This window comes from Lithobates pipiens, unplaced genomic scaffold (genome assembly GCF_037356315.1).
Source record: "Lithobates pipiens isolate NorthernLeopardFrog02 unplaced genomic scaffold, aLitPip1_a1.2 Scaffold_18, whole genome shotgun sequence".
Taxonomy (NCBI): domain Eukaryota; kingdom Metazoa; phylum Chordata; class Amphibia; order Anura; family Ranidae; genus Lithobates; species Lithobates pipiens.
Window position 1 is genome coordinate 635752756 of NW_027507758.1, and position 25599 is coordinate 635778354.

Sequence of the window (25599 nt, forward strand, 5' to 3'; positions counted from 1 at the left end):
AAGAAATGCCGAGGGAGCATGTCAGCTCCCTTGGCGTGGATCGGGCGAGATGTCGGGGCCTCGTTCTAAGGTATTTCATAATGAGCTAGTATGCGGTGCATACTAGCTCATTATGCATTTTGCTTTGCAGGTTTAAAAAAAAAAAAAAATGCGGGTTTACTACCGCTTTAAACAGTAATTACCTTTTGTAGGAGCTGCCCCATTAAATTCCCCCCATCAAAATGACCACATCATACTGCCCCCATCAAAATTACCCCATCAAAATTACCCCATCATATTGCCCCCATCAAAACTGGCCCATCATATTGCCCCCATCAAAATTGGCCCATCATATTGCCCCATCAATACTGGCCAATCATATTGCCCCCATCAAAACTGGCCCATCATATTGTCCCCATCAAAACTGGCCCATCATATTACTCCCATCAAAATTCTTTATCATACTGCCAACATCAAAACTGCCCCATAAAAACTGCCCCTATCAAACAGCCCCATCAAATTGCCCTATCAAAATTGCCCTATCAAAACTGCCCTATCATAGCACCACCATCAAATTTTCCTCATCAAAACTGCCCCATAAAATTTCTCCCATCAAAACTGCCCAATCAAATTGCCCCATCATACTGCCACCATCAAAATTGCCCTCATAAAAACTGCCCCATCATATTGTCCCCATCAAAACTGCCCAATCCTATTGCCCCAATCAAAACTGCCCCATAAAATTGCTTCATCATATTGCCACCATCATACTTCCCCCATCAGAATTGCCCCATCATACTGCCCCCATCAAAACTGCACCATCAAATTCCCCCATCATACTGCCACCATCAAAATTGCCCCATTCTATTGCCCTCATCAAAATTGACCCATCAAATATTCCCCATCATATTGCCCCCATCAAAACTGAACCCATAAAACTGCCCCCATCACAATTGCCCCATCAAACCTGCCCTATCAAATTGCCCAATCATACTGCCCCCATCAAAATTGCTCCCATCAAAATTGCCCCCATTATATTGGCACAGTGGTGTAGGGGTAGCAGTAAAAGGGGTCAGTGGTTTGAATCCCAACCATGACACTACCTGCCTGGAGTTTGCATGTTCTCCCTGTTAATTGGGGAAAGTGTAGGTGTGATGCTGTTCCTCTTATGGATACCTAATGATGATACTTAAATCATTATAAATGGAATCAAATGTTGAAAAGACTTCAAAGTACATTGAAAAAAGGAGGCTGCTGAAAGTTTGCACTTACTGCAAAGTGTAGTTTAACCACTTGCTTACTGGGCACTTAAACCCCCCTCAGTCCCAGACCAATTTTCAGCTTTCAGCGCTGATGCACTTTGAATGACAATTGCGCGGGCATACAACACTGTACCCAAATGAAATTTTTATCATTTTTTTCCCACAAATAGAGCTTTCTTTTGGTGGTATTTAGTTACAGCTCGGAGTTTTATTTTTTTCTAAACAAACAAAAAAAAATGCAAAAAAATAAATAAAATAATCATGTTTAATAGTTTGTTATAAAATTTTGCAAACGGGTCATTTTTCTCCTTCATTGAAGTGCGCTGATTAGGCGGCACTGATAGGCTGCACTGGTGGGCACTGATGGGCTGCATTGGTGGGCACTGATGGGCTGCATTGGTGGGCACTGATAGGCTGCACTGGTGGGCACTGATAGGCATAGTTAAGGCGGCACTAATAGGCACAGATAAGGCAACACCGATGGGCACAAATAAGGCGGCATTGATGGGCAAAGATGGGCACAGATAAGATGGCACGGATGAGTGGCACAGATGGGTGGCACGGATGGGCACTGATAGGTACCACTGATAGATGGGACTGATGGGCACTGATAGGTGGCACTGATAGGTGGCTCTGATAGGTGGCACTGCTGGGCACTGGTAGATGACACTGATGGGCACGGATAAGTGGCACTGGGGTGCAGCACCTTTGAGGCAGATTGTGGGCACTGCTGGGTGGCACTGCTGGGTGGACTGTGGGCACTGCTGGGTGGCACTGCTGGGTGGCACTATGGCACTGCTGGGTGGCACTGATGGGGGGCACTTACATTTTATTATTGTGGCACTTGGAGGGGGCAGGTGGGCACTGGCAGGGGGCAGGTGGGCACAAGCAGACCTGGCCGTGATCGGGACTGATGTCCCGATCACGGCCGCCGGTGATCGGCTCTTTTTTTTCTTCTCGCGCTGTCAGCGCGAGGAGGAATACTAGCCGATTACCGGCTCCGTTATATCACATGATCAGCTGTCATTGGCTGACAGCTGATCACGTGATAAGGGGTCGGGATCGACCCCTTGCTCGGATCGGTGATCAGGCGAGTCTCATGGACTCGCCGATCACAGAGCGCGCCCCTCAGGGGGCGCGCAGGCCGCTCGTGCACGGGACGACGTCAATAGACGTCGTCCCGGCAAAGGAGATCCGCGCTGTAGCCGTCATTTGGCTATAGCGCGGATCTCAAGTGGTTAAAGATGCACTTAAAGGTGAATAGAAAAAAAATACTTTAATTAAATAATGGGTGCTTGTGTGTTGCCCTGTGCAGAGTTGCAATGAAAAGGATGTGCTGAAAATGTTACATTTACTGTGAAGTGCAGTTTAAAATGCTTTTAAAATGAAAAAAAATAAAAATAAAAATATTAAAAAAAAGGAGGCATTTCTTTAGACTGCATTCACACCTGAGCGTAGCGTTTTCAAGCAGAAAATCACGCAAATTTACCGCAATTTTGCTGCGTTTTTTACCGTGATTTTGTGGCGTTTTTTATGGCATTTTGCCGCGATTTTATGCAGGCCAAAAGGTCACCAATGTAAAAAGAAGAAAAACGCCCAAATCTGCCCGATTCGAGCGACTAAAAAGGGCCCGGAACTTGTTTGAGCTTCAGGCGTTCGGCTTCAGGCATCATGGAGTGGAGATGTGAACCTTCTCCATTGAAAATAATGGATTTTTCCCCCCTCTAGCGTTTTGTAGCTTCAGGCTTCAAGCTACAAAACGCTCAGGTGTGAATGGGGCCTTAAAGTGATGAGTGCTTGTGTGTTACACCCTATGCGATATGCGGGGCGTCAGAAAAGTGGATAAAACTAATCCTAGTGTTAGTGATGTGTATGAGGGTATTGATCCTCCATTTATCATACTTTGTTGTTCCTAATTTGTTAACTAATTTGTTGTAGCATGTAGTAGTAGCATGTGTGTTTGACCCTCTGTTGCAGCATCTCAATAGAATGAACATACAATCATGAAACAGAGATATAAAAAAAAATATATATTTTTTTTTTTTTTTTGAAGCTAGTAAATGAATGTACATCATTTTGTTTCTGCTGGCAGAATAAAAGTACATTATTGAGCTTGTTTGTTGTGTTTTTTTTTTTTTTCTCTTTTTCTTCCTTTTTAACCACTTTAATACCAGGGGCACTTATAAACCTTCCTGCCCAGGCCAATTTTCAGCTTTCAGCTCTGTCGCAATTTGAATGACAATTGCGCAGTCATACAACACTGTACCCAAACAATTTTTTTTTTGTTGTGTTCCCACAAATAGAGCTTTGTTTTGGTGATATTTGATCACCTCTGCGGTTTGTATTTTTTGCGCAACAACTAAAAAAAGACCGAAAATGTTGAAAAAAAGCAAGTTTTTCTTTGTTGCTGTTAAATATTTTTGTAAATAAGTATGTTTTCTTTTTCAATGACGGGCACTGATATGGCTGCACTAACAGGCACTGATGGGCACCGATGAGGTGGCACTGGTATGCGGCACTGATGGGTACTTATGGGTGGCACAGATGGGCACTGCTAGGTGGGCAGTGATAGGTGGCACTGGTATGCGGCACTGATGGGAACTCGTAGGAGGCACTGATGTGTACTTATGGGTGGCACTGATAGGTGGCACGGATGGGCACTGCTAGGTGGGCACTGATGACACTGACTGATGGCACTGATGGGTGGTATTGCTGGGCATCATGTTATATAATGGTGCCAGTCAGTGCCCATTTGTGGGCACTGATTGGGCATGTGGATGGCCATGGGGTAAATACCTGGCCATCCACATGTTGCCCCCTTCCTGGTGGTCCTGGCGGTTGTCCTGCTGGTCTAGTGTGGGCATCTGAGGGGGGGGGGGCTGTGCTGATAAACAATCAGTGCAGACCCCCCCGTCAGGAGAGCCGATCGGCACTCCTCTACTTGCCGATCAACGCCTTTTCCTGTTGGCATCGTGACTGGACACGGCTGATCACGTGGTAGAGAGCCTCTGATATCCACAGATCGCTGAGATGCGTGCCCCCCACGGGCGTGCGGCGGCTGTTATCCTGAAGGATGTCATATGATGCCCAGTCAGGATAACTGAACCACCGCCCGCCCGTCATTTTGCTATAGGCCGGGCGGGAAGTGGTTAATTAGTTTTGGAGGGTGGTGGTTTGGGGAAAGTGCAATATCTTTCTATTATATCTTATAATTTATATATGTATTTGTGCAGCAAAAAAAATAAAATCTCTTCAGCACACCTGCAAGTAAGGGATAAAGGTGGAATCTTTATATATAACAGCTGTGGAGAATTGCAGGTAATGAATTCAGCTGGTGGATAGGCAGCATTGTATGTGTCAGCCCTGGTTCACATTGGTGCGATCTGACAAGTGAAATTGGCATCAATCGCACTGCTCTAATTGGTACGGCGTCGCATTCGTTTCTGTACTACTTTTTTGGTGAAATTGCGGTGGGATTTTTATTGACGTCAGAGCAGAAATCTGCACAGATGACTCTGAAATCCCCCCCCCCCCCCCCAGGGCCGTCTTTAAGGCAGGGCAAAAGGGGCAGCTGCCCTGGGCCCTATCATTGTTGTGGGGCCCAAAACAGCTGCCTCATACTTGCCAACTATCCAGGTTTAAATTCCCTTGTCCCTTGAAGTTTTATTCCTGTGCTGTGTCCCAATATCTCAATGTGAAATGTTGGTACTAATGCTGCACAGCTCTGCCCTATTGTTGTGTGCAGATGACTCACCTGAAGACCCTGTATTTACATGTAAATACCCGGCATTCATATGTAAATTGCGGCAACAATACGAACAATAAAAAAGTAAATAGCTGCGGCCGGCGGCATAGATATGTAAATAAAGGCAGCATTCCTATGTATAGCATGCTCCCCTGCAGTGAGGAGATGATGTACGGTAACCTCTAGCAACTAATCAGTGAACCGTAATGTGTGCTGTAACCTCTAGCAACTAGTCAGTAAGCAGTAATGATATGCTGTAACTGCTGGCAACCAATCGCAATTGCTGCCTGATCTGATAGAGAAAACTGATTTTTAAGTCTAGGTGCTACTTATTGTATGTCTCAGAGTAGGTGGAGAGGGAAATTGCATGGGGGGGCCCCCCCAAGAATTATTTTGCCCATGGTCCAATCTGTATTAAAGACGGCCCTGCCCCCCCCCTCCCCCCCCAGTTGGAACTGAAATGCCGGACTGAAATCATGTGAGTTCAGCTGAACTGGCACGATTTCCTCCCGCTGTCAGTGTGAACCAGGGCTCACACTGGGCCTTTGTCTTTGTAATTCACCTGCTGCTATCCCAGGGACACCATTTCTTATCAAACTCCCACAAGTTTACCTTCAAATATCACTAAAGGTAGAAATACAGATTTGCATATGTGCAAATAAACAAAAAATAAAAAAAATTTGAACGTGATTGCGATCAAATATTCGCAGCTACGATCATGAGGGGACAAGGGCCTCATCCCCTCAACCCTTGCCCGGTGGTTGTGGGGGTCTGTGGGTGGGGGAGCTTATTGGAATCTGGAAGCCCCTCATGGGGCCCCCAGATCCCATCCCTCCCATGTTACTGGGTATCGGCAGGGCCGGACTTACCATTGGGCTTGACTGGGCTCAAACCCATGGGCCCCCACGAGATACATAGCCGAGTGTGCTCGGCTCTGCTCAGTCACACCCTTTATGGATATAACATAGGGACTAGGCGTAACTGGCGGTGGCGGGAAAGATAGCAACAGACGATGGCAGCAAGAGAGACAGCACCAGAAGAGGATGCCGGTAAGAGACACGGCTTGCGGGAGAAGACCACTCAGCTATTTTACAATAAAGGAATTGTCAAAAACTGTCTATTGTTTTTGTCACTTCACTGCTTTTTTAGTGAATGGGTATCTTGTTAAAGGGGGCTTCCAGCTTCCGATAAGCCCCCCACAACCACTGGGCAAGAATTGTGGGGATGAGGCCCTTGTCCCCATTAACATGGTGACGAGGTGTTTTGGGGGACCCCAAAGCACCCTTACCCTGTTGAGGGCATGTGGCCTGGTATGGTTCAGGAAGGGGTGTGCTCTCTCGTCCCCCTCTTTTCCTGCAGGCTGCCAGGTTGTGTGCTCGGATAAGGGTCTGGTATGGATTTTGGGGGGACCCCCCACGCAATTTTTTTTATCTTGGCATGGGGTTCCTGAAGGGCCTGGTAATGGACTGGGGGAACATTTTTTTCAATGATTTTTATCCATATTGTCAGGATCCGACAATACATTACAGCCACGAGCAGTTTTAAATTACATTTTTCCTTTAGAAATTTAATTTTGCTGCAGTACAGTAATAAACATGAGAAAGATGCGCTACCTTACAGGCAGACTAAAGGGACCCCCAGGCACAATAGTTAAAGGAATTTTTCATTTTTGTTTCACTTTAAGCATTACTAAAAGCACTGCTCCTGAAAAAACGGCCGTATAAAAGAAAAACAAAACATTGATACATGTCCCCCGGTGCAGGACCCAGGTCCCCATACACTTTTTATGGCAAAGAACTTGCATACAAGCCTTCAGTGAGAACTTTGGATTTTGCAGGTTCGAGCCCCATTGACTTCCACTATTGCCACATATGCTGATCTGACAGGCATGTACACCGACAATAGCACGCTTTCCATTTGCATGTGTGCCCAGTTTCTAAATGGAAGTCCTAATTGGCCTTAATTGTGCACTATTTTCCGGGACTGCGGGGCCTTATATTGGTGCTATGGTGAATGACCCCCACTGACTTCTATTTTATTGTTTATTCATGATGGCCAACATACATTTGGAGGATGAAGGCCTCATGCAAGGCCTTTATCAGCTCCTAAATTGATGTTTTTGGGGCTTTTTTTTCTCCATGTTTTACTTTGATGATAAGAGAGCGGGATTTATGTATATAAGGGGAAGTGCAGGACTTCATTGTATTTATCACAAAATAACTATTCTCCATTTAGATAGTGGGGGGGGGGGGGGGTGTATGGGGTCACAGACCTAGCCATCTCCAGGGAGGAGGAACATCACAGGAGGAGAAGAAAAGTGCTGGATCTTTGTCATTGAAATTGGGTGCCAATCATTTTTTTTTTATCAAAAACGTGTTTATTAAACAAGTTCAGACATTTACTAATGTACATACAGTGTATTTCAATACATTAACATACTCAATGTACAGTCCTCCCAGCTTCCATCCTAATTATCTTAACTTCAAACCTGGTAAGTTTACAACAAACTGATATATACAGTACAACTGGTTTTATCCATCTTTTGCCCATTATGGTCCTCTCGTGGGGGATTGCAACAATCTGGACATCACCAATTCCCTGGGACTCAGTCCAGAGGTAGCTAGCCATGGTGCCCAAATTCTTTCGAATCTGCCAGGGCTGCCCCTGTGTTGGTATATATCTTTTTCCATAACCAAGGTATTTACCATATGTGCTATCCAGGAGGCTACCAAGGGTGGAGAGACCGATTTACAGCCCATCAAGATGAGCTTGCGCGCCTGGAACAATGCCCTAGAGAATGCTATTCTAGTCATCTCATCCAGGATAGTGTCTTCCAGGACTCCTAACATGCAATGAATTGGATCTAAGGGGACGGTCATCTGGAACACTTGGTTAAGCGTCCCAAGCACCTTGCTCCAGTATCTATGGAGTTTTGGGCATCTCCAGAGTAGGTGGATGAGGTCACCCTGATGTTGCCCGCATCTGCTACACATGGAGTCTGGTCGCCTGTCCATCTTATGCAGTTTAAGTGGGGTGTAATGCACCCTGAGTACTATGTATAATTGGAAAACCTTTTGGGCTACGTTTAGAGAGCAAGTAGTAATTGATTGCAGGACTTCCTCCCATTGATCTCCCGTGAGCGGACCTACATCTTTCTCCCATAGGGATGGTGCCTTAGTGGGGTGGACTTTTAAGTGGTGAGTCAATAGTATTTGACAGCATTGTGAGATAACCCCTTTGGTTTCAGTGCTGGTCTGTAGCAAGTGGAAAATGGGGGTGGTTGACATAGCCGAGTGGGTAGCGTCTCCTTGCGCGCCCACCGCACTAAGGTTCTTTTACTAGTAGAGGAGCCCGGCTTTCTCCTTTGTCGTCGCCCCCGTCCGGGGGTCTTCTTACGACTTTGGGGGTCTTGTCCCGCTCTTCGCTTCTTCTGCTGGGCATCCGCTATCTTCTTCCAGCTCTTTAACTAGCGCTGGCCCGGTCTTGCCGCTGTCCCCGCCTTCCTCTGATGTTGACACAACTCTCTCTCCGTCCGTAATGGCAGGGACGCGCTGCGCGGTGACTTTTATAGGCATAAGGTGTGGGGTCATCGGGTGATGCCACATGGTGACCCCCGTCCCTTATGCCTATATAAGTCGCTGCACAATGCGTCCCTGCCATTATGACCGAAGCGAGTGTCGTGTCAACATCGGAAGAAAAGAAGAAGGAAGAAGGCGGCGGCGACAGCGACAAGACCGGGCCAATGCTAGTAAAAGAGCTGGAAGAAGATAGCGGAGGCCCGGCAGAAGAAGCAAAGAGCAGGACAAGACCCCCGAAGTCGGAAGAAGACCCCTGAAGCCGGAAGAAGACCCCCGGACAGTGGCGATGGCGAAGAAGGCTGGGCTCCTCCGCTATCTTCTGCTCTTTTGCTAGCGGAGGAGCCCGGCCTTCTTCGCCATCGCCACTGTCCGGGGGTCTTCTTTCCGTCTTCAGGGGTCTTCTTCTGACTTCGGGGGTCTTGTCCCACTCTTTGCTTCTTCTGCCGGCCAGGCGAGAAGACCCCCAGAGATGGAAGAAGACCCCCGGAGCTGACTAATAAACTACTTTAAAAACCTGTTGTGTGTTTTTTATTTACACTTTTTCCCCCAGGTGAATGGGTAGGGGTACCCTGTACCCCATACTCATTCACATAGGGTGGGGGGGCCGGAATCTTGGGGCCCCCTTATTGGAGGAGGCTCCCGGATTCCGATAAGCCCCCCGCCCGCAGAACCAACAACCAACGCCCAGGGTTGTCGGAAAGAGACCCTTGTCTCCTCATCAAGATGGTGACAAGGTGCTTTGGGGTGGGGGGGCCGCATGGCGCCCTCCCTTCCCCAAAGCACCCACCCCCCATGTTGAGGGCATGCAGCCTGGTACGGTTCAGGAGGGGGGCGCTCGCTTGTCCCCACCCCCTTCCCTGATCGGCTGCATGCTCGGATAAGGGTCTGGTATGGACTTCGGGGGGACCCCCACGCCGTTTTCGGCGTAGGGGTTCCCCTTAAAATCCATATCAGGCAACGGAGCTAGCGAGGTGTGAATCTCGCTGATGGAGGCGGCCACATTGACTTCCTTCACTAGTCCCGTCTACCTGGAGTCACATTCAAAAATAACAGACTTTACTCCGTGTGTGGGCAAGTCCGTTCATTTCAAAAATCCAGCGGACTAGAACACAGACGAGCGGATTGTCCGCCAGACTCAGCAGTCTGACGGACCAAGTCCGCACCAAGTGTGGAGAGACACAGACACACGAAAAGAAGAGCATAGAAAAAAAAATCTGGGATGAAGGAGCCAATAGCCCACCAATAGGGTAGATTAACATAATAACAAATGTATGATAATCTGCTATAAAGGAAGTTCTAATATTCCCCCGAGACCTAAACAATGGTATTGGGGGCATATATACTAATACAATATAACCCACCATATGCACACATTACCTTACCAAACTCAGCCCCTAAGACACAGGGTTGGGGATATTTTATCTGATAATCCTCTTAGATATCACTGCACTGGTGCCCTTATTGCACCCCTGATATATAAGACATAAGAGAAACACAGAGCAAAAATCTCCATTAAAAATGCTTTATTTACCATAAACTGCTCACATAGGTAAAGAGGTGAAGGTTTCCAATACTTCCAGTTCCAAGGTCAGTATCAGATATATCACTTCCTGACATGTTTCGCCCATAGACTTTATCAGAGGACACAGAGAAAGGGGTATCATAAAGGTTTATTAGATCCATTTTGATACGTGGGTCAGAAAATCCAGTAAGTGCCTGGGGAAGTGAGTGTCAGAATACTCACCTTTGACAGTTAACTTATTCCTGAGGTGCTGGACAGTTGAATTTCTATTGAAAGATGAAGATCAGCCATGGAATATATCTGAGGTGTATATCAGGGTGTGCTTCTTCCCCACATGAGAGCTGTGATGTCCAGCAACATTCATATAGAAGACATTTCCCACACTCAAGGCACTAATACACCTCAAGGGTTGTGTGGGACCCCTGATGTACAGGAAGACAGGACTTCAGTGAGGAACATTTCCCGCACTCTCTTGTGAGATTTCTGATGTCTGCAAAGATTGGACTTGTGAGAAAAACATTTCCCGCACTCGGGACAAGAAAACATATTCTCCTCCGTGTGAGATCTGTGATGTATATAAAGATTAGACTTATCTGAAAAACATTTCCCGCACTCAGGACAGGAATAGGGCTTCTCCCCAGTGTGAGATCTCTGATGTCTGCAAAGATTAGACTTGTCGGAAAAACTTTTCCCACACTCAGAACAGGAATACGGCTTCTCCCCTGTGTGAGTTCTTTTATGCACATTAAGATTGGATTTAAAACGGAAACACTTCCCGCACTCAGTACAGGAAAAGCTCTTCTCTGTTGGAAGGACGGCCCCGTCCCTCACAGTCTGAGGTTCCTCAGGATAAGAGGAATACGATGGTCCATCTACACTGTGTGGTGCCGGATGGACATTTGAGGTAGTCGGGTTTTCTCCTGGACTATACTGTGTGATGTCCTCATCTTCTACTTTACAGTCTGGAGACAAAGTGAGACAATCCTCTGAGGTTTTCCTCATCTCCCGTCCATCTACTAAAATACAAATACAAAGATTATTACTAGACATGAGCTGATTGGTTCCCCTAAACCAGGACTCCGCCCACATCAGGCAGCTTTGTCTCTGAGGATCTTACAAATCCCCCCTCAAGGTAACTAGTAAATGGGTCCTCTGATCTCCTACCAGTTCATTTCTTTATTCATGGACCTTAGTCAGAGAGTGAGGAAACAACGAGAACTGTCTTTTATAGGAGTGACAGTGATGAGGGGATTATAGGACGAGTGTCCCCTCCCCCTCTATCACTCATTGCCATCTTCACAACACAAGAAGTCCTGCACTTCCTTATTTAGTCCATGATTTAGTCATGAATAACAGCGGGGCTGAGCCCCACCAGAGGTCAGAGAGTGAGGATGGGGGGAGAACAACCAAGATGAAGACTGGACTGATCCTGAAGACCCCCATCATTGGGTTATTAACTCCTCCCTCATTATCACTTTCTGTTTAAGGTTCCAAAGTCTGAGGATGTTATCACATTATTATCACCATGTAAAAGTCTGTGCTCCAATCACATCATCCGATATAAAATGTCCAGCTGGTAGGAAATGGGTGTAACAAAAGAGAATACATATTATGTGTATATATAGCAGTGGGGGGAGGGGAGAGAGCAGAAGTCAGGACTATGTCATTTCGTTAACAATTGATTTTTAGGAAGAAAATAATATTTTCAGAGATTTGGATGTATACAACTCCTATGCCCCATACACACGGTCGGACATTCCGACCACAAAATCCGTCTGATTTTTTCTGATGGATTTTGGCCGAAACTTGTCTTGCATACACGCGGTCGCACAAAGTTGTCGAAAAATCCGATCGTTCGGAACGAGGTGACGTACAAAACGTACGACGGGACTACGTAGAGGCCAGTAGCCAATAGCTTTCCTCTCCAAATCTTTTCTGAGCATGCGTGGCACTTTTTTTTCCCCACGATTGGAAAAAGTCCGATCGGATTTGGTTGACGGAAAATTTTAGTTCCAGCTCTCAAACTTTTTCCGTCGGAAATTCCACCAGAAAAAAATCAGATAGAGCCCACACACGATCGCATTTTCCGACAACATAATTCAAATAAGCCTTTTTCCGTCTGAATTTCCGACCGTGTGCATGGGGCTTAAGAATGAACATAAACATGAATGTCAACGAATCTAAAAACAAAAAAGTTATAACAAAATTAACAAATGCAATTGTTTTATTTTTGAATGTTTTGTATAGATGGTTGTTAAGAAGCGGGCAGCTGCCATGTCCTTAACAACCATGACTGACTGACCTAACAGCAAAATGTAAACAAAACAAGTTCCGGCATAAAAACAAAATAAAAAAAAACTGTCTGGGCCTCCCAATCCACACCAGGCCCTTCAGGTCTGGTATGGATTTTAAGGGGAACACCATACCCAATAATACAGTATGGCCCCCAATCCATAACAGATTTTTATCCAAACATGTAACCTGGCGGAACAGTAAAAGGGGGGGGGGGGGCGAATGAGAGGTCCCCTTCCTGAACCATGCAGGGCCACTAGCCCTCAACATGGGGGGTGCTTTGGGGTAGGTGGCTCCCCCCAAAGCACCTTGTTTCCATGTTAATGGGGACAAGGACCTCTTCCCCACAACCCTGGCCTGGTGGTTGTGGGGGATGCCTTTTTTATAATTTGGAAGCCCCCTAGATCCCAGCCACCCTATGTGCATGAGTATGGGTTAGATAGTACCTCTACTCACTCACCAAAAAAAAAATTGAAAAGTAAATAATGACACAAAAACAGTTTTTGATTTTGTAAACCCCATGTAAATTGAGCATCAATCACGATAAACGCTAACACTCATGAGAAAAAAAAAAAAACAATCAGCGGCCCGCTGAACAGGACCAGTTCCATCTGGGGACACTCGCTGAATGACAGTTGTTGGTCACCCACTGGTAAGCAAACATGGGGGTGGGGATCACCCAGTGACATCAGAGGGTGACCGTGCCCTCTATGACATCACTAAGGGATCCCATCCATGAAGTAATAGGAGGTCTGGTCACCCAGTTGGGAGGATTTTTTGTTTTGTTTCGTGCAGGTCGGCGTACTATGTACCCCATAGTCTTTCACAGGGGGGGTGCTAAGATCTGGAGGGCCCTTGTTAAAGGTCAGCCCCGCACCCTCACAATTCCTGGGCCAGGGTTGTAGGAAAGAGGTCCTCATCAACATGGAGACAAGGTGCATTAAGAGGGAGACCACTCCTCTAAAACATCCCCCTATGTTGCAGACATATGGCCTAAAATGGTTTTGGGCGCCCTTACTCTCCCCCCCCCCCCTTTTCTAGCCTGCCAGGCATTTGGGGGACCCCATGCCATTTTTTTTAATTTTTGCATGGTCCATACCAGACCCAAAGGGCTTGAATTGGGGGACCCCCATGCTGTTTTTTTTATATAATGCTCAATATGATTGTAGCACTGACCCCTGAAGGAGTTGCTGGTTTTATTGTGCTTACCGTTACCTTCTTGACCTCATCTCTGTCTAGGGTTTCCCATGGTAGATGGCCCAGAGAAATGCAGAAACTGACACTGGATCTCCTTTTGGGTTATTTGAAATAGCAAGATCTCTCAGGTTAGGGTAGAGGGTTAGGAGGAAGCTCAGGTACTTTGGACTGTCAAAATGGAAAGTCTTTATAGAAGAAATCCAGAGAATAACCGTTTATAACAGCTGAATTTTCACAACCCCCGGATAGACCTCCTCTCACTAGGGCTAGCAGCCGGTAGGGTGTTAAGTAAAGTAGAGTCTCTGCCACAAACTTGAGCGTAACTAAGGGACAAATTTATAGTTATCATACAGTACCAGTATCTCTCAGCCGGTCCGGCGATACTGTATGAGTGCAGATCCATGAAGTGTCCTTCAACTGAGCCTTTAGGCTCCTTCAAAGAAGCCAGCCTTATGTATAGCCTTCTCCTGAAGAGTCCTCCCCTAGATGGTTCTCCAGTTGCTGTGCCTCTCCTTAGATGAGACAGCACCGGACCACCCTTGAATCACCAGGCCTCGACATCCATTCAGGCCTGTCCCTGCAGTTGCTTCGCCTCAGGCTATCCAGCCCCGAGGCTTGGAAATGCATGGAACTGCACCCCAGGCCAGGAGGGCCATGGGGGCTGGTCAGGAGGACCGGAACCAAACAGACAGAAAATCCTCTGGCACGGAACCCTGTAACATGTGAGGTCAGCACCTTAAATACCACCTCCCCGAATGCACAGCAGGAGAACACTCCCACTGGGCTGGTTCAGAGAAAACGTGGCACTCAATACACCCAGCTAAACTGTGTTTTAGCACTTGCCGGCAGTGGCAGCGACACCTGCGGCCAAGGAGAACCCAGTGCAACCCAGCTGGACTGGTATTGAAATCATAATTTATTAAAATTAGCTCTAAAACCCAACTGTGGTTTCAGGAATATTAACCACTTGCTTACTGGGCACTTAAACCCCCCTCAGTCCCAGACCAATTTTCAGCTTTCAGCGCTGATGCACTTTGAATGACAATTGCGCGGGCATACAACACTGTACACAAATGAAATTTTTATCATTTTTTTTCCCACAAATAGAGCTTTCTTTTGGTGGTATTTAATTACATCTGGGAGTTTTATTTTTTGCTAAACAAACAAAAAAAGATGCAAAAAAAAAAAAATCATTTTAATAGTTTGTTATAAAATTTTGCAAACAGGTCATTTTTCTCCTTCATTGAAATGCGCTGATGAGGCGGCACTGATAGGCTGCACTGGTGGGCACTGATAGGCTGCACTGATAGGCATAGTTAAGGCGGCACTAATAGGCACAGATAAGGTGGCACCGATGGGCACAGATAAGGCGGCACTGATGGGCAAAGATAAGATGGCACGGATGGGTGGCACGGATGGGTGGCACGGATGGGTGGCACTAAGGGGCACTGATAGGTACCACTGATAGATGGGACTGATAGGCACTGATAGGTGGCACGCACTGATGGGTGGGACTGCTGGGCACGGATATGTGGCACTGGGGTGCAGCACCTTTGTTGAGGCAGATTGTGGGCACTGCTGGGTGGCATTGTGAGCACTGCTGGGTGGCACTGTGGGCACTGCTGGGTGGCACTGACGGGGGCACTTATTTTTTAATTATGTTTAGTGATGAGGGGGCAGGTGGGCACTGGCAGGGGGCAGGTGGGCACTGGCAGGGCTGGCCGTGATCGGGACTGATGTCCCGATCACGGCCGCCAGTGATCGGCTCTTTTTTTTTCTCCTCGCGCTGTCAGCGCGAGGAGGAATAATAGCCGATTACCGGCTCCGTTATATCACATGATCAGCTGTCATTGGCTGACAGCTGATCACGTGATAAGGGGTCGGGATCGACCCCTTGCACGGATCGGTGATCAGGCGAGTCTCATAGACTCGCCGATCACAGAGCGCGCCACGCGCGCCCCTCAGGGGGCGCGCAGGCCGCACGTGCACGGGACGACGTCAATAGACGTAGTCCCAGCAAAGGAGATCCACGCTGTAGCCGTCATTCGGCTATAGCGTGGGTCTCAACTGGTTAATTTTCAAAAACATATGGTGCATGCTTGTCAGGAGCCAGCACTACATGATATTTTCTGAATTTATTAATGCTGGCACTTGTTTTGTTTAAATGAGAGCGTATATAGTGCAGAGGTCAGTAGTATGTAATGTACAACATAGAGTACAGTATATAGTATAGGGGTCAGGAGTATGTAATCTGTAAATAAATTGAATTGTGTAATGGTCAGGGCTCATAATATTGGTATACACTATTCAGTAGAAGATTAAATGTTTACATGAGACAAGTTGCAGAGGTCCCACACCGCTGCCTCCCATCTCCTGAGACTGCACTCAGTGACTTGGGTCTGAGACTATACAGACATATCCCTCCACCCGGCACAGCCAGCAGACAACAGAACAAGTAACCCTGGGAGAATAGTTCTGCCATAGTTCTTACTAAACCCGGGCATGGGGAAGAAGACCCACATCACATGTCCCAGGTGCCTAGGTCTAGTAACTATGGTGAAAATATTTTGCTGCCAGCTGATCCCCAGAATCTCCATAAATCCAGTCTAGATACATAAATTGTGTCGGCAGCACAGAGAAGGAAGATTATCGGAGAGAAATCCAGGAATACAGGACGGGGAACACAGCTCAGGAAAGTGACCAGAGGATTACAGGCTGATATCACCCAGTCCCCGCCCTATTCTGGACCAATCAGTGAGCAGTATGGGTGGAGGAATGTATTTAGTGTTAATGACCCACCTGTGCTGATCTCTGTAGGAGTGTCCTCCTCTATAAATGTCCCCGTTATTCCATCCTCCTCCATAGACTGCTGATCATCCCTCACATACCTCTCTTCTTCTTCTGATTTCACCTCAACTTTTATATCTCTCAGATCTTCACTCTAAACCAAGAAAATGAGAGAGAATATCATTTGTAATATATAAGCTTAACTATTATAACAAAAAAATAAAATAATTCACACATTGTCTCCATGAGTCTGTGTTTTACAATCTCCATCCCACCAACCTTGTAACAGTGGGGGATGGTGTGATCTTCCTGTGTGGAATCCCGGGAATACAGAGGACGGGGACATCTCTCTGGTGGGTTCCTGGTATTAGGTGGCTCCATCTTATCCTTGTGTCCTTCTGAAAACTCCTCCATCACTCCATACTCCTCATCCTCCTCTTTATACTCTTCAATAGTATCACCCCCCAGGGTTTTACTCTGAATATATAATAAAACATTCATTGTAACAAACATGCTGTGTAGAAATCACAACTACAAATAAGTGTCAATCATCTACCTGATGATGGTGGGGGATGGGGTGACCTTCCTTATAGGAACCTGACACACACAATGATACAGTCACCATCCAGACACATCCCTTGTCTGTTACTGGATAATGTCCCAGAATTCCCAGAATCCTCCTCACCTCTCCTGTCAGCAGCTCCATCATCTTCTTGGTGACTTCTAGAATCTTCTCCATGTTGTGTCTCTCAGGTTTTAGGGAGTCACATGGAGGCACTGTGATGGTCATATGATCACCGGACTTCACAAGAGGAAATCTCTGTATTGGGGAACCAATAGGAATATCATGTTAGAGTCCCAGAATCCTCCTCACCTCTCCGGTCAGGTCTGTGTTTTATTAATAGAGATAAGAGTGATGTCATGTGACCTCCCAGAATCCTCCTCACCTCTCCGGTCAGCAGGTAGATGATCTCCAGGGTGAGGCTTAGTATCTTCTCAGTCATGTGACTCTGGTCCTCCTCCATCCTCATTGATGTGGTCACGTGATCTACGTGGGTTTCTCTGTAGATAGTGGAGAATTATCTGGACTGTATTGGTTGTATAATATTAGGATGGGGATATAAGGGGTTAATAGACAGACTGCCCCCAGGGGGAATAGGAATATGCAGATCACATTATTTAGTGTGTGTTGTGTTTTCTGGAAATCTGTACTTGGCCTTCTTTGTCCAACAGAAGTAGAAGTCCCAAAATATTTTTTTCTTATATCAGAAAAAAGATTTTGTCTTTTGACTGGAGACAGATATGTTTTTATGAAGCACCAATGCAGAATCAGAAACCACAGACTTTACAGGGGGTCCCTATGCCCAATGGGGGGTCTGAGAGCAGACATGATGTCAGTACATTGGAGCTGGTGATAGTGAAAGGTATTAATGAGCCATATGTACCCGGTTTCTGTTCAGTTTCTAAACAGAGCAGCCTGGGATTCTTTTATCGATACCGGACTAGGTATAAGGGTCTGGTATAGATGTTAATAGGGAATTTCCAGAAAGGAAAAAAAAAAACTATTGTGTTGATCCCATAAAAATACATATCAGACCCTTATCCTCAATGGGAGTCTGGTATAGATGTTAATGGGGGAAGCGCACACAATAGAAAAAAAAAAACTGTCTGGGGTCCTACCCAAATTCTATACCAGACCCTTATCTGAGCATGCAGATTGGCAGGCAGAAACAGAGGGGGAGGGACAAGCATTTGCCCACCCCACTGAAGCATGCCAGGCCACATGCCCTCAATATGGGGGATTGTATCTTGCCACGTATCTTGGGGGGCTTACTGGAATCCCCCTTTAAAAGCAAAGGGTCTCCCATACCTCCACAAAGTGAATGTGTAAATAGCACATATACCCTGGGTTACTCATTCAGAAAGAAATAATATAAATAATAAATATAGACATCACTGATACTATATGACCAGTTCTTTAATAATAAAAAGATTTTGCCAAAATAAATTCCTCATCACTCATGCAACAATGTAGATCTACATCATTAACCACTTCCGGACCATCGCACGCCGATATACGTCCTGAATTTAAAGAGGGATATCTTTGTTATGGCAGCGGCAAGCTGCCATAACCACGGTATCCTCTTCTTCGGGCGGCAGTCCGGTTTCTGATAATAGTGGTCTCTGCGGCAGATTCGCTGCGAGATCACCTTTATCGGCAGCAAGAAAGGGGCCCTCCCGCCACTTTCTGGTGTCCTCCGCAGCTTTCTGGAGCCATCAGTAATGGCAAAGGAGATCGGATCCTTGTCCTTCCTGGGTATGGAGACGAGTGAGGGGAGGATGGCCCCCCACCCATCTCCATACCATTGCAGGGGAGAAGCGACATCAAAACATCACTTCCGCCCATAGCTCTTAAAGGGCTATTTTATTTTATCAAATGACAGCATTTTTTTTTTTTATTGCATTTTAGTGTAAATATGAGATCTGAGGTATTTTTAAACCCAGATCTCATATTTAAGAGGTCCTGTCATTTTCTTTTCTATTACAAGGGATGTTGACATTCCTTGTAATAGGAATAAAAGTGACACTTTTTTTTTTTTTTAAAAGAACGTAAAAATAAAAAGGTAAAATAAATATGAAAAAAAATGTTTAAAGCTCACGTGCAGAAGTGAACGCATATATGATCAGCACCCGCATATGAAAACGGTGTTCAAACCACACATGTGAGGTATTGCCGCAATCGTCAGAGCAAGAGCAATAATTCTAGCCCTAGACCTCCTCTGTAACTCAAAGCATGCAACCTGTAGAATTTTTTAAATGTTGCCTATGGAGGTTTTTAAGGGTAAATGTTTGTCGCCATTCCATGAGTGGGTGCAATTTTATAGCGTAACATTATCTTTCATAATATAAAAAAAAAATTGGGCTAACTTTACTGTTGTCTTATTTTTTTGTCAAAAAAAGTGTATTTTTTTCCAAAAAAAAAGTGCGCTTGTAAGACCGCTGCGCAAATACGGTGTGACAGAAAGTATTGCAATGACCGCCATTTTAATCTCTAGGGTGTTAGCCCTTGTACACACGGTCGGACATTCTGACAACCAAATCCGTTGGATTTTGTCCGAAACTGTTGCATACACACGGTCGGACAAAGTTGTGGGAAAATCCGATCGTTCAGAACGTGATGACGTTATTTCATTACGACGGGACTACGTTCAGGCTAGTAGCCAATAGCTTTGGTCTAGGAATTTGATCTGAGCATGCGTGGCACTTTGTCCGATCGGAATTCTCTACACATGATCGGACAAAGTCCGATCGGATCATGTTGTTGGAAGATTTTATAGCCCAGTTGGAAATCTTGGTCCGTCGGATACTCCGACGGAAACAGTCCGATGAAACCCACACACTGTCGGATTATCCGACAACACGGAATGTCCGACCGTGTGTACAAGGGCTTAGAGAAAAAAAAATTGTATAATGTTTGGGGGTTCTAAGTAAATTTTGTAGCAAAAAAAAAATGTTATTAACTTGTAAACAACAAATCTCAGAAAGAGGCTTGGTCCTTAAGTGGTTAATAATGAACAATGCTCGCCGAGAAAAAAAAAAAAAAAAAAAAAAAAACACATGCTGGCTAGGGATGAGCTCAGGCGTGTTCGCATGCTCCACGTGCAGAGCCCGCCAGGAAGTCGATGCAGCGCTGCGCTAATCACAGGCAGTGAGACATTGCCTGATCTCTGCAGCCACGTATCGGGGTAATGTCTCACTGCCTGTAGTTAGCTCAGCGCTGTGCCGATTTCCTGGTGGGCTCGGCACGTGGAGCATGCTGTTGTGAATTCATTAAGAAAAAATAATAATAATACATTTAATGTTTTCTGTCAGAGAGCCTGGTAACATTTAAATCAGCAAACCAAAGGACCACTTTCCCCTCCCATCAGAATTAGGTGACCAATTTATATGACCCCTTGAAAAGATGGGCTGCGACAAACAAAAGTCTCAAGCTGACTCAGACTGGAGCCACGATAACTTTTAAGTCAAGGAAAGTTTAAATAAATAAACCCATTGTATTAGAGAGTGAACAGATATCCTAAAGTCAACCTCAATATGGACTCAGATGTCAATGAGACAATGACTAAACATACGAAATGAAGATCTTCCCAACGAGACAAATAAGACACCTATATTAGAAAGTAAATAGTGGAATGGTATCCTGAAGGCCATTGAAGACACTACAAGAAAACATTGAAAATTGTGTGCATTTTTACATCATAATATACGTATATGAGAAGCCGGGATATGATATCTTACTATAGAGTTCATCTCAAAACCTGCTGTAAGATTCATATACCAGTATCATCCATATTTTTCTAAGCCATTTAAATTCTACATAGGTCACAACTGAGATTATCATTTTAGTATCTAATGATCTAAAGAACTTGGTCACAAAGAAATTATATATGAAAGTATGATTATAAGTAGAAGTGTTTTAGCAACAAATTAGTATTATAAAAAACATATAATCATGATTAGAATTGTATAAGAATGTAACCTATGTTTAGATAAACAAATATTGATTGGATACCCAAATTATACATGGATCCATATAGATAATAATTGTATGTGATATTGTTTGTGATATATCTAACCTGTGTCCTTTCTAAACGGACTAAAGAATAACAGATATACATTGATATACATATATATCAACAATTTATGCAAGTGATTATTGAACTTTATGTTAAAGAGTATTTTATATTATGACATAATTCGTGAACACTCAAAATATATTCGTTAGAACATATATAAATAACGAGCGCACATTACAGAAATAGGAAATATTAACTTAAAGAAATAAAACACCAAACACAGGTGAAGACACCTGGTGGTGGAAGGTGCTATTACCTTAAAATCACAAGACTCCCGGGAAAGCTAACCATTAAGTCTGTCGGCCAATGAGGGGGGAACACATACCCTTTGGGCAGAACTTAGTATAATTTTATAATCCTTTTGTTGAAGAGGATATTTAAGAAACTAGAAAGATGGAGGAAAAGAAAAAAAAAAAAGGAAGCTCGGAGGAGAGCTGGGGGGAGAGAGTCAGGGGGAAGCTTAGGGACCCCCCCTGAGAAGGGACACTGGAAGACATGCATGAATACACATTTTACATTCATGAAGATCCCTGCTCCTTGGAATGTTGAAGCCACGGCAGCCATCTTAAAATTCCTGGTAACTAACACTCCACACTAATAGCCATATTGGAAATGGGTAAATATATGTTTATCATCTATTTTATGTTCTCTTAAATATTGATGTTTTTGAATATTCTATTATTGAAATACTTCTCCCGAATCAATAACCGCCTTTTAGATTTTTCTCTAAATTTAATTTTTCATACATTTCTTTTTGCATAGATGCCAATTTTATTGACAAACAAATGTCTAATTTATTTCACATTGTTAACCACTTACTTACCTGCAGTATAGTAACGGTTGGATGTGTGAAATACAGACATTCTGTTTAATTGTCAATTATCAAAAGGTTATTGATTCTACCGAGAAATGATAATGGTGATAATTGTGTCCAAGGTACTACTACGCCCAGTTTGAGGGTGTCCCCAGAAATTGTCAAAATGATCAAGTAATGTAATCTGTATTTTAATATTTCATGTAAATATTTGTTTTCTGTCAACCAATAAATGTAGCTATTTTGTATGATCACTCGTCTCCGTGAATACGTTTCATATATATAGACTGTGTCATATAGACTGATTCTGTATCTTAAAAATATCTTCGTTAAAAATTACTTAGGAAATATTGTGCGGGAAAATGTCCTTAAAAGCACAACAATGCGAACACGCCTGAGCTCATCCTTACTACTAGCCTAGGGTTGCCACCTTTTCTTCAAGCCAAACCCAAACACATTAGTGGCACACTGCAATTTTTTTTGTAGTATACCCGGTAGGATTAGTAAACGGCCTGGGACAACTTCGGGTGTGCCAACAAGAGTAATAATGTGGCAGGATGGGAGGGGGGGTATTGGTAGTATAAATAGGAGGGTCTGCAAGGAGAGGGGTGACCTCAAGGTGGGGGGGGGGGAGGTGAGTGAGGGGGATGACTGGGGATGGAGAGAGGGGATGCAGCAAAGATAGGTGGTAGGTTGGTGGAGGTCAGACAAGGATGGGGGGGGATGGAATGAGACTTGCAGAGAGAAGGGAGCTTGCTCTTTAACGAGAGAGATGTGGATGGAGGTGAGCAAGGAGGCGATGATCAGGGGAGGACCAGAGTCGGTGGTGAGGGGAAGGAAGAGGCTGAATGAATGGGAGAGCTGCACTTCTGAAGTGAGAAGCGGCATTGCTAGTGGGAGTGAGAGATCAAGCAGCATGTAAGGTGAATGAAAGGTAGTAAGGTTGTGCTACAGAGGAGGTGAACCAAAGCATGGACGGATGAAGAGCAGAAGAGGCTCAGGGAGAAGCCAAGTGAGAACAGAAAGTGCAGGGGGGTAGAGTGTAAACTGAAAATGCTGGTGGAGGGGTGACAGCTGGGGGCGGTGAGAGGCCGAAGGTGCAGAGGAATTGGGAGAGGTGGGGGCGGCGAGAGGCCGAAGGTGCAGAGGAATTGGGAGAGCTGGGGGCGGCGAGAGGCCGAAGGTGCAGAGGAATTTGGAGAGCTGGGGGCGGCGAGAGGCCGAAGGTGCAGAGGAATTGGGAGAGCTGGGGGCGGCGAGAGGCCGAAGGTGCAGAGGAATTGGGAGAGCTGGGGGCGGCGAGAGGCCGAAGGTGCAGAGGAATTGGGAGAGCTGGGGGCGGCGAGAGGCCGAAGGTGCAGAGGAATTGGGAGAGCTGGGGGCGGCGAGAGGCCGAAGGTGCAGAGGAATTGGGAGAGCTGGGGGCGGCGAGAGGCCGAAGGTGCAGAGGAATTGGGAGAGCTGGGGGCGGCGAGAGGCCGAAGTTGCAGAGGAATTGGGAGAGCTGGGGGCGGCGAGAGGCCGAAGTTGCAGAGGAATTGGGAGAGCTGGGGGCGGCCAGAGGCCGAAGGTGCAGAGGAATTGGGAGAGCTGGGGGCGGCCAGAGGCCGAAGGTGCAGAGGAATTGGGAGAGCTGGGGGGCAGCGAGAGGCCGAAGGTGCAGAGGAATTGGGAGAGCTGGGGGCGGCCAGAGGCTGAAGGTGCAGAGGAATTGGGAGAGCTGGGGGCGGCCAGAGGCCGAAGGTGCAGAGGAATTGGGAGAGCTGGGGGCGGCCAGAGGCCGAAGGTGCGGAGGAATTGGGAGAGCTGGGGGCGGCGAGAGGCCGAAGGTGCGGAGGAAGGGGGGAGAGCTGGGGGCGGCGAGGGGCCGAAGGTGCAGAGGAATTGGGAGAGCTGGGGGCGGCGAGAGGCCGAAGGTGCAGAGGAATTGGGAGAGCTGGGGGCGGCGAGAGACCGAAGGTGCAGAGGAATTGGGAGAGCTGGGGGCGGCGAGAGGCCGAAGGTGCGGAGGAAGGGGGGAGAGCTGGGGGCGGCGAGAGGCCGAAGGTGCAGAGGAATTGGGAGAGCTGGGGGCGGCGAGAGGCCGAAGGTGCGGAGGAAGGGGGGAGAGCTGGGGGCGGCGAGAGGCCGAAGGTGCAGAGGAATTGGGAGAGCTGGGGGCGGCGAGAGGCCGAAGGTGCAGAGGAATTGGGAGAGCTGGGGGCGGCGAGAGGCCGAAGGTGCAGAGGAATTGGGAGAGCTGGGGGCGGCGAGAGGCCGAAGGTGCAGAGGAATTGGGAGAGCTGGGGGCGGCGAGAGGCCGAAGGTGCAGAGGAATTGGGAGAGCTGGGGGCGGCGAGAGGCCGAAGGTGCGGAGGAAGGGGGGAGAGCTGGGGGCGGCGAGAGGCCGAAGGTGCAGAGGAATTGGGAGAGCTGGGGGCGGCGAGAGGCCGAAGGTGCAGAGGAATTGGGAGAGCTGAGGGCGGCGAGAGGCCGAAGGTGCAGAGGAATTGGGAGAGCTGGGGGCGGCGAGAGGCCGAAGGTGCAGAGGAATTGGGAGAGCTGGGGGCGGCGAGAGGCCGAAGGTGCAGAGGAAGGGGGAGAGCTGGGGGCGGCGAGAGGCCGAAGGTGCAGAGGAAGGGGGAGAGCTGGGGGCGGCGAGAAGCCGAAGGTGCAGAGAAAATGGGAGAGCTGGGGGCGGCGAGAGGCCGAAAGGGGGAGAGCCAGGGGCAGTGAGAGGCCAAGGGTGCAGAGGAAGGGGGAGAGCTGGGGGCGGCTAGAGGCCGAGGGTGCAGAGGAAGGGGGAGAGCTGGGGGCGGCGAGAGACCGAAGGTGCAGAGGAAGGGGGAGAGCTGGGGGCGGCGAGAGCCCGAAGGTGCAGATGAAGGGGGAGAGCCCGAAGGTGCAGAGGAAGGGGGAGAGCTGGGGGCGGCGAGAGCCCGAAGGTGCAGAGGGGGTGGCTGTTATAGGGGGAATCCTGATGAGATTAGGTCTGGATTTAATAATGTTGTCATCAGGTGGACTGAAACCCAGATACATGAGTCAAAACCCGAACTGTCCCAGTGAATCCCGGACGGGGGGGGAGGGGGGGGGGGTTACTGGGTGTAAATAGAAAATAAGATCTTATTACCTCCTCTGCTGCTTCTTCCAGCAACGTCTTCTTTTATCCATCATTTTTTTATTTTATCAAAAGAGAACATAACAATTAAGATTGTTGCAAATGTTACATATCATTGTAATGAAAAAACATTGTAAAGGTATATAAAATAGGCTTCGTTCAAATCTTGATGGCCCAATCCAGCCTACCCTAAATGAGTCTTCTTTCTACTCCCACATGGAACTTCCTGTCTGTAGCTGACATCACTTCCTGCCTATATTCCATAGAGACTTCCTGTCTGGGTATAAGGGAGATCATCATCTTGTGGAGCTCAGAGGAACTGCAGCCCTGAGAAAGCTTTACAGGAGACTATTAAGAACAAGGACAGCCATGACAAGATTTATCTCAATGATATCAGCAATGGGACTTATTTTACCTCACTGACACCAATAATGGGACTTATTTTACCTCACTGACACCAATAATGGGGCTTATTTTACCTCACTGACAACAATAATGGGACTTATTTTACCTCACTGGCACCAACAATGGGGCTTATTTTATCTCATTGACACCAATAATGGGGCTTATTTTACCTCACTGACACCAATAATGGGGCTTATTTTACCTGACACCAATAATGGGGCTTATTTTACCTGACACCAATGATGGGGCTTATTTTACCTCACTGACACCAATAATGGGGCTTA

General features: G+C 46.6%; 1 protein-coding gene across 1 annotated transcript in view; it reads right to left on the reverse strand.

Annotated features, from left to right (window-relative positions):
* The window catches only part of LOC143989922 (uncharacterized), a 139157-nt gene extending 114030 nt beyond the window's left edge, over positions 1-25127 (reverse strand). Inside the window, exons 1-3 of the mRNA XM_077490194.1 lie at positions 24923-25127; positions 17310-17424; positions 17048-17182 (exon numbers count right to left, since the gene is read on the reverse strand). Of these exons, the coding sequence (XP_077346320.1) occupies positions 17048-17182; positions 17310-17424; positions 24923-24966 (294 nt within the window). The 5' untranslated portion in view covers positions 24967-25127. The remainder of the gene's footprint in view (positions 1-17047; positions 17183-17309; positions 17425-24922) is intronic.
* Positions 25128-25599: the final 472 nt, after the last annotated feature.